The sequence below is a fragment of the Mandrillus leucophaeus genome, unplaced genomic scaffold, assembly GCF_000951045.1.
Source record: "Mandrillus leucophaeus isolate KB7577 unplaced genomic scaffold, Mleu.le_1.0 Scaffold19, whole genome shotgun sequence".
Classification (NCBI taxonomy): domain Eukaryota; kingdom Metazoa; phylum Chordata; class Mammalia; order Primates; family Cercopithecidae; genus Mandrillus; species Mandrillus leucophaeus.
The window spans coordinates 3,852,294-3,862,661 of record NW_012101920.1 but is presented as its reverse complement, the minus strand read 5'-3'; the positions used below and the strand labels follow the sequence as shown (position 1 = coordinate 3,862,661).

At 37.5% G+C, this 10,368-nt stretch overlaps 1 protein-coding gene across 2 annotated transcripts in view; it reads right to left on the bottom strand.

The window, feature by feature from the left end:
* The window catches only part of DOK5 (docking protein 5), a 202,795-nt gene that overhangs the window by 74,485 nt on the left and 117,942 nt on the right, over nt 1-10,368 (bottom strand). For both annotated transcript variants that reach the window (XM_011978130.1, XM_011978131.1), the window contains exons 3-5: nt 4,736-4,850; nt 4,527-4,646; nt 1,459-1,648 (exon numbers count right to left, since the gene is read on the bottom strand). In XM_011978130.1, coding sequence (XP_011833520.1) covers nt 1,459-1,648; nt 4,527-4,646; nt 4,736-4,850 — 425 coding nt within the window. The remainder of the gene's footprint in view (nt 1-1,458; nt 1,649-4,526; nt 4,647-4,735; nt 4,851-10,368) is intronic.

The window sequence follows — 10,368 nt, the reverse complement described above, 5'->3', positions numbered from 1 at the left end:
CCCAGCCTGGAGTGCAGTGGCGCGATCTCGGCTCACTACAAGCTCCGTCTCCCGGGTTCACACCATTCTCATGCCTCAGCTTCCTGAGTAGCTGAGACTACAGGTAAAACGTAAATTTTAAATAATTGGGCTTTGTTCATTAAAATGGAATGAACAGATTAGTTAGAGGGGACCACTACTGTTACCCATTCACATGGATTGGGGTGTTTAGAACTTCTGTGTTTACTTTCCTTATATCAAGAGTCATATTCCTGTCAGGAATAACTGTCTGCTTTTACAAGCAATTGTTATTTAACATCACAAGTTGATGGTTTTCAATTTCAGTGTAATGTCAGCCCATATACAGAAGAACTTATACTTCTTAAAATTTAGGCATTTAAAATTCTAAAATAGAAAATTTATCTGGCTGGGAGTGGTGGCTCATGCCTGTAATCCCAGCACTTTGGGAGGCCAACACGCAAGGTCAGGAGATCGAGACCATCCTGGCTAACACAGTGAAAAACCCCGTCTCTAGTAAAAATACAAAAAATTATCTGGGCATGGTGGCGGGCGCCTGTAGTCCCAGCTACTCAGGAGGCTGAGGCAGGAGAATGGCGTGAACCCGGGAGGCGGAGCTTGCAGTGAGCCAAGATCACACCACTGCACTCCAGCCTGGACGACAGAGCAAGACTCCATGTCACAAAACAAAACAAAACAAAAACAAAACAAAACAAACAAACAAAAAAAAACAAAAAAAAATCTGCAGTGTTTCCAAATGAATCCTAAATTCTGAGGGAAAAGTTAAGGACAAGGAAAATAGGATTCTGACTAGAGGAGTCTTTTTGTAGGTAGCAACCAACCCATATATTATTGGCACTATTTTATCTCTCCCAATTAACCCTAAGAGGAAAAAGAGAAAACCCGGAAAGTGCTTAGTAGGTATCACAAAGAGCAAGTTTGAGCATGAATCTCTTCCAGTATTCATGGGAATCCTTACACTGTAAGCCAAATAGATGGAACTCAATAAATTGCAGCTGGTAAAAACTCCATGGCCCCTCATATTAATAATCTACCACGGTTAGCTCAGATGAGGAAATATAAGTGAAATAATAATATGAAAGTTTCCCAAAATCAAGAAGCTGGCCTCTGTTCAGCTTGACCCAGGAAATGGTACCTTGTTAACATTTTTACCTGGATCAACTTCAGTTTGTGGTATGGAAACAAACTGTGGAACGAAAATTTGTATCATGCATGTGAAACATTAGAATCTTCCACAGGAGAGAAAAGCCATGTTGAATATATAAATATTTTACAAGACCCCTCATATTATGTAATTGCAACTCTATGAATTTCCTCAAGTGACTTCAGCTGGGTCTCATATGTAAACCTACCGCCTCATATGATGCGAGCCTGGAAAAAATGAACACACACACACACACAAAAAACAGAAAAATAGTCATTAAAAGTCATTAAACTCACCTCCCTGCCTCAAAAGTGAACCACGTAGTATCACGTCCATACCGCCGCAGGGCGCTTAGCGGCCAAGAGATGAGTTTGACTCTGGGATTCTGGACGTCCCAAAGACAGATATACTCATATGTAATCTGCAAGGCACATTCGCCATGTACATCTAAGTTAGGAGATGGCATCAAATACACATTGAATCTCTCTGGGAGAAAAACAAAAGGTTAGTCTAAAATCCCCAGGAATAAAACATCAAAGACATTGTAGGAACATAGAGGCATTTAAAAACAATTCAAGTTCACATTCTAGATTTTGGTTGCATATTCAGAAAGATAAACCTTTCCCATTAATTAACAGTCCCAGAAAATAATTTCTTAAATGCAGATCCTATTAAATAATATAATAATGATACAGCCTGACTGTCAGCATACACTAAGCACTATTTACATGAGCAAAGACCATTTTTAGAATTTTTAAATTTGCATAATAAAAATGTGTATGCCAATAAAAGTCTAAAGCAATAAAACCATTAAAAGCAATTTTTTTTTTCCTGCCAAGAACACATTAACTAGATCCACACTTTTGTGCTCACAAAACATGCAGGTGCAAAACAACTATGTCATGGTTTAATGTTATTAAAGTTATATTGATCAACTTGTAATTTCTATAACTAAATGAATAAACTGTATCCCAAATCATTTAAACAAAACTCCACAGTAATACTATACACTTCACTGGCCAATAATTTGGGAAAATGCCAATGCATATATTTGAACTAGTTTTAACAAAGAACTTTCTTTAGCAAAATACTGGAAAGAAATGTTCATTGCATATTTGGATGATTACTAAAATGCAACCAAAATTATTCTACATAAGCTTGGCTGATTACTGCAACCTAATTCTCATCCCTGCAGTTACAGTCACAATATTTCTGTTATATTTCTGGAAACTTCATTAAGAAGTTTTTGAGTCAAAGTCTTTCAGTGAAATATGAACAAAAATATTACTATAGAAAATATATTTCCAACTATGCATCATTATGATAGATTGCCTACATATGACATTGTGGCATTAACAATTTTATATTAGTGGTATTTTAAATACATTGTTTTATAATAAGATAGTCATTTGAATTTTCATAGATTTTAGCTGAATTTAGTAAATAGTAATGCCGATATTGTGTTCATGAAATCTGTTCCATTATCTGCTATTCAAAAATTTTAAATTATTTCATGCTCCCAATAAGCAAATATTCATTGATTTCTAGTAATTATTTGAAAAAAATGTATTCTAATTGAGTGTATTCCCCCCTTGAAACTTCGAAGTAAGAAAGACTATCTACATTAAGTAAAAGGTAAGAGAGATCATTATCAATCTATTTGCTTAGAAGTTCTCTAAGTCCTACCTCACTCAAGAATAACAACAGGAGAGAGGTAGGAAAAAATAATAAAATTTTAAAAAGAATAACAGCAATAGTGGTAGAGTAACCATTTTATTTACAATCACTTGACGTCATACTAACTAACATTGTAAAGGGCCTGAGAGGACTTAGTTGAATTTATAATAATCCCTGATACTTGTAGACCAGAGCTATGATTTCTATTTAACAGAAGAGGAAACGGAGGCACAGAAAGCTGCTGTGGGAAAGGTATCTCCTAGGCACCACCAATTTTTAAATTCAGACTGTAGTGCAGTCAGGATACTGCTTCCCAAATACAAATTTGTGAAAAGTGCTGATCTGAGCACTCTAGGTGAAAAAATGAATCATAATCAAAATCTGCCAGGTTTTCTTTATGCTTGGCTCCTATGTATCCTCTCTGCCTGGGGCATCCTGATTTAGTGAACCAGAGAAGGAGGAGCCTGGGGGTTGGTTGTGTAATCCCATCAATGACTCAACTTCTCTGTAACTCAATTTTCCAACCTACAAAGAGGCTCCTCTGAATTACCCAGCGCTTCTAGGTCTCGGTCAATAACACTTCCACGGAGATGGGTTATGGTAGATATGTTGCATCCAAAACAGTCACAGATCGTAAATGTGTCATGAAGACGGAGTTCCAACTGGGAGGGACAGCATTTTTTTTACTGACATTGGAGTGTGCACCTACAGAAAGAGTCAGTACAATTCCATCTCTGCCATGTCCGTAATCAAACCAGATGACCCACAGACCTTTCCATGGTGACATGCCCTCATAGATCAAGTCAACCAGCTAAAGCAGAGCTCTGTGATCTGATCTACCCTGTCCCCAGGCTCAGCTGTTAGGAGACAAAGAAATGATTCCTCACATTCAGGTTTGTTCTGTAAATCAACATTGATTTTTGCTGAAGTGTTCATGAATATTTTGGTCATTATTATTTTAAATTATTTATTCCCAGATTGAGTGCTGAGCTCAGAGTTGGCTCAAGTGTTTCAACAAAATATATACTTTTTTAATTACAGATTTTAGATGGGTTTAAATTTGGTGAAATATTCATAAAGTTTCAATTATATTGAAAGCATTGCAAAGCTGTTGATAACATTTTAAGTGAAAAAGGCAAGACCAAAAAATGCCCATGACATTTTAAAATCTGTACACTGTAAATATAGGCCCAACAGTATTGTCTAGAATCAAACACTAGTGAGCTAATGGAATTGAAGGAAGGTCTTTACTTCCTCTAAATTTTAGTTTCCTCATGTGCAAAATGAATTATACCTATACCATAGGGCCGCTATGAAATGTATTTATACCTATATCATAGGGCTGTATGTAATTATACCTATACCATAGGGTTGTTATGAAACGTATAATAAATAATCTGAGATGAGTAAAGCATCTTCCCACAAACTGGCACATAGCAGGTTCCCCAAAATTTCTAATTGATATTATTAATGTGGATACATTCATGTTACGAATTGGAAAAAGAAAATAAGAAAAAGATACACTGAAATGTTAACACAGGTTGTGGATTAGATAAAAGGTTATTTTATTTATTTCTTTATACATTTTTATACCCCAAAAACTTTACATAATGAAGATGTCTCATGTTTTATTATATGGAGACAGAAGCAGTTTTGAAAAAGAGAGGAGAGAATTTTCTTTACATACCACTCTGTTCTCTCTCAACCCCAGTGGCCAGTAAGTCAGGCTCTCCAAGGCTGATGTCATTGATCCGTGTTCCTACACACTCCATCTGGAGTACTTTGCACCACTCATCGGCCTCAAGATCTGTGGAAATGTCCAAAAGATTAAACTGTGTGCCCAGCATCCATTCAAAATCTAAAAGCAAAAGCCCCCCTGCCCTGCCTGAGACAAACCTGATTCGCAAGCAAAAGTCTTGGAGGTATCGTCATTGAAATAAATCCCTATGGCATGTTTCTTGGTGCTCTTTGGCAACCGAGCTACGTTCTTCACATTGTTGAGTTCTGTAACCTGAAAATGAACAATTAAAAGTTTGACACACTCCCTGAATGAATGTCTCCAGTGTACAACACCAAAAGTGAGGCCCAGAAATCAGTATGGCACAGCACAGCTGAGCACAACCTGTTGAAAAAGTGTCTACTATCTGAAAGCTAAGATGTATTTAAGTGAATTTAGTGTTATCTGTAGCACACAGCAAGAATGGTTAACAAATTATCTTTCCTTATGAAATTTTCTGAAACGTATTAAGTGGAACAGGCTTAAAACTTTATAGAGGAAGAACATTTTGGTTTTTCTTTCTTCTTTAGTTTTTTAAATCCTCCCAAAGACTCCCACTTGATCAACAGTTCTTATGTCTGTTTTGGTCTCTGTGGACAGACAGCCTTCTTTCTCAGCCGACTGCAAAAGCCTCCAAATATTCCATCCCTTCCGAGTACTCCCCACGTTAAGTGTCTTAAACACATCAACCCAAGGAAGGGAAGGGAAGGAAGAGTGTTCCAATTCATAACTAGATTATTTTACTCTTGACCACTCAGAGGTTGAGTGTCAAGAGTCTTAAAAATGACCCTTGACTTGAGGTCCAAATTATAGAAAGTACATAATGAATTTGGTTTTCCAAATATTTTCCCTCTGTCTCTGACTTACTCCTAGCTCCTCAATGGTTATGGGGCCTCTGTTTTAGGCTCTGAGAACACTACCCAGTGGCACCTTCTTCCTAGCAGGGAGGAAAGCCATCTCCACTAGACATTCTCTCTCTCCTTCCTCTATCTTATAATCCCTTGGCTCCTTTAACACTTTTGTAAACCCCTCCCTTTCCACAGAGTACCTTGGCTCATTGTGTTTCCACAGTGGTCATCCCTTATCCAGTTACATCCGCATCCTCGGCTGCATTGGAGGTTTGGAATATTTGGGTCATGCCTGAGAGAAGGCTTACGTGGCTTCAGGGTAAGTATTTACAAGATCAATAGCTTTTCGCACTGACAAGTTTAACCTCTCTTTCATATATCTCTTTTGTGCTGTTACACAAAAGCATCCGCTTTCCATCAATCTTTGCTTGCAATGATGTTGTGCCGTTTCTCCCGTCTATTACTCTAAATTCAATAAGTGCTTAGCTCAAGAAGCAGGTGGGAAGAGAAATAAATACCCTCCATGCACAACACTAATCTGATTATTTCATTTCTCTGCTTCTTCATCTCCATCAGCCCTTTTCATAGTATAAATGCAAATTTCTTAGCATGAAATGTCATACCCCTGCTCCTCAAAAACTGCCCATACATATCATGTCAGTGACTCAGCACCATATATCTTATTCTCCAACTACACCAAGTGCCTCAGGACTCACCAGATACAACTGCTGGTTTGTTTGTTTATTTATTTGTTTATTTTTTTGCCACTACTACAATTCAAGTCACTATCATCTTGTCACAACTACTTACTGGTCTTTCCACTTCCATTTTAATCCCCATTAATGCATGCTGCACATAGCAGATTTTTTTTTTTCAAAACGTAAGTCTTGAAATATTACTCTGCATAAACAGAACACTTCAGTGATTTCCCATTGCACTTGGGACAAAAGCCTGCATCCTTAGAATGACCACCAAGACCCCCTGTGGTCTTGTCCACACTATCTCACCAGTGTCCTCTCTATACCTTTCCCATGTGCTTTATGTCTCAGCCACAGTGGACTTTGTTCAGTTCCCAGAAGACACCATGATTCTCCTGGCACAGGACCTTCTCTGTCTCTCCTTACCTCACTCCCATTCCCACATGGGTCTCAGTTTAAATCTCAGTTACCCACAGAGGCCCTATTGGACACCTCCCATCCTAACACCTAGTCAGTCTCAAGGCTACACCATCCAATGATGTCCTACACCTTTCCTATGGGTTATTGGTTTCATGCTCGTCTTGCCTGAAAAGTGAGAGTTACATACTACATAGGGCAGGAATAGGTTTTGTTTTTGTTTTTGTTTTGTTTTGTTTTGCTCTGCTCATCATTGTGTTCCCTGAGTCAAACACAGAACCCCTCACATAGTGAGAACTCAATAATTATAAATGGACTATATGAATGAAAGACCCAACTCACCCATACATTTACTTGCATGGTGCTTCTGGAAGGCAAATGCCTCTCTCTCTCCTGCCTCTTTTCTCCAGGGAAATTTCACTTTTCCCTCAAGATCTACTTCCTCTAGGAAACATGCCCTGACCTTAGTGTCAACTAACATTTCTCTTCTCTCTGTTCTCGTATATGCTGCATGAGGTTCTACTGCATTATCTGTTGTTATACTTAATGTTTCTCTCTCCAGCACCCAGCTAGACTTGAGTTGCCCAGCAATGACTTACTGAAGGGCCAGACCAATGAAAATAATCATACTGATGCCAACATGCATTGGTCCCCACACATATGCCACATAACGTGCTTAGCTTTTTTGTTTTGTTTTGTTTTGTTTTGTTTTGTTCGAGATGGAGTCTCACTCTGTTGCCCACGCTGATCTCAGCTCACTGGAACCTCCACCTGCCAGGTTCAAACTATTCTCCTGCCTCAGCCTTCTGAGTAGCTGGAATTACAGGCACCCACCACCACATTCAGCTAATTTTTTTTTGTATTTTTAGTAAAGACAGGGTTTCACTGTTTTGGGCAGGTTGGTCTCAAACTCCTGACCTTAGGTGATCTGCCCGCCGCAGCCTCCCAAAGTGCTGGGATTAGAGGTGTGAGCCAGTGCGCCCGGCCAGCATTTTTATAGATAATATCTCATTTGATCTTCATAAAAGCTCTGTGAAGTAAATATTATTATTATCACCTTTTCACAGATAAGGAAACTAGACTGCAAAATGTTAAAGTCATACAACCAAGTTCACAGCTTAAAAAATGAAGCAAACTGACCCTAAAGCCTGTGCTTTTAACACATCTGAAACACTAATGACTAACTAAACACTTTCAGCCAGAGGATCTTTAGACCCTGAAAGCCACCTCTCATTTTAAGACCTCTTTCTTTTCAACGTGGTTAGAAATTGAGGTGGAAGTAGAATACGTATGCCAACTTTATTCTGATCCTCTAGTGAGACATTATGTAAGAGTAGTCCACCCCAGCCAGACACACAGCAACGACTTTGAAACATGTGACTTCATTACATCTCCATTAAGGGCAAAGAGGAAGAGACAGTCACCTGAAATAGTCAGGAAATGTAGGGGGAATTGTATGAGTCAGAACACGATTACCCATTTAGGAAATTGGTTTAGGAAATCAGCAACTGAACACCCCCGCTCAAGAGAAGCAAGTGACTGTTCCCAGAGCAGGCAGAGTCATAATTTTATGGGTCAAAGGACAATCAGATTTTAAGGCAACAGTCTCTGTTTCTACCTCAGAACTACACCTAGTGGGCATGTGCACACACACATACAACACATACACACATACACACATGCACACACACAACACACACAAGCCTTGCAATCTACACTAATTCATAATGTCATAATGGAAACTTCCTCAATATACATGCTAAAGTAATAATTATGATAACTAAATTTTGCAGATATATTTACAAGTCACATAAAACTTTTCAAAGATGTATTTATTTCCACTATCATTCCATTTTGCAAATGAGAAAACCAAGGCAAGACATGATAGTCCTCTTACAAAGAAATCTGCCTTATAAGAAATGCTAAAGGAAGTCCTTCAAGCTGAAATGAAAGTAACATGAAGATAGTAAACATGAAAGCAAATGAAAGCATATAATTTACTGGAAAGGGGGTGTTTTTCACCACTTTTCACAAATACATATTATACACAAATACATATTATAGTACTATAACATTGCATTACATGTAACATTACAAATATCGTATAAACAGCTTTTAATTTTGATATAGAAGTGAAAAGATAAAAGTATAAAAACTATAAAATTATGTTAATGGATACATAATATAAAAACATGAAATTTGTTACAACAATAACATAAAGAAGTCTAGTGGAATAGTACAGTTTTTGTATGTGATTGAAGTCAAGTTGTTATCATCTTAAAATAGACGATCATAACTATAAAATGTGTTATATAAGCCCCACAGCAACCAGAAAAGAAATACCTATAGGAAAGACACAAAAGAAAATGAGGAAGGAATCAAAATATGATCCTAAATAATTTTTTAAATCACAAATAAGACAGCAAGAGAAAAAGATAAGGACAAGAGAGTTACAAGGAATATAGAAGATAATAAAATGATAAAAGTAAGTCATTTCCCATCAATACTTATGTATTTTTATTATTTATTTATTATTATTTTTAAACAGAGGCTCACTCTGTCACCCAGGCTAGAGCACAGTGGTGTGATCTCAGCTAACCTCTGCCTCCTGGGTTCAAGCGATTCTCCTGCCTCAGCCTTCTGAGCAGCTGGGACTATAGGTGTGCACCAACATGCCTGACTAATTTTTTTTTTTTTTTGTAGAGACAGGGTTTTGCCATGTTGGCCAGGCTAGTCTCAAACTCCTGACCTCAAGTGACCCACCTGCCTCAGCCTCCCAAAGTGCTAGGATTACAGGTATGAGCCACCATGCCTGGCATAGTAATTACTTTAAATAGAAATAGATCAAACTGCCCTATCAAAAGATAAATTAAAAACCAAGTCCAATTATATGCTGTCTGCAAGAGACTCGCTTAGATTTAAGGACACACATAGGCTGAGAGTGAAAACATGGAAAAAGATAACCCATATAAACAGCAATCAAAAGAAGAGTAGGGGTGGCAATACTTATATCAGATTAAATAGGCTTTAAGTAAGAGACAAAGAAGGACACTATAATGATAAAAAGGTGAATTCACCAGTAAGATATAGCAATTATAATATATATGTATCCTGTACCAGAGCAACCAAATATATGAAGTAAACACTGATTGACAGAATTGAAGTGAGAAAGAGAAAGCAACACCATAATAGTAGGAGATTTCAATACCCCACTTTCAATAACAGATAGGACATCCAAAGAGAATATAAGTAAGAAAGCAGAGTGCTTGAACAACACTGAAGACCAATTATACTTAAGAGACAAATACAGTCAATAGCAGCAGAATACACTTTCTTAAGTGCACATAGGATAGATCATGTGTTAGGTAACAAAACGAGTCTTGACGAATTTAAGTGTCTTTCCCAACCACAACATAATAAAACCAAAAAACAGTAACAGAATTAAGTATCTTTCCCAACCACCGTGGAATAAAACCAAAAAACAATAACAGAAGGAAAACTGAAAAACAATCACAGCATGTGGAAATTAAACAGCACAATCTTAAACAACCAATAGATCAAAGAAGGAGCCAAAAGGGAATTTGGAAAATATCCTTAGCTAAATGAAAACAAATACACAGCATACCAAAATTTGTGTGAAGTAACAAAATCAATACTAAGAAAGAAGATTATAATGGTAAATGCCTACATTAAAAAAGAAGAGAGACCTGAAACAACCTAAATTTACACCCCAAGGAACTAGAAACACAGCAAACTATGCCCAAAGGAGAAGAAAGGAAATAATAAAAA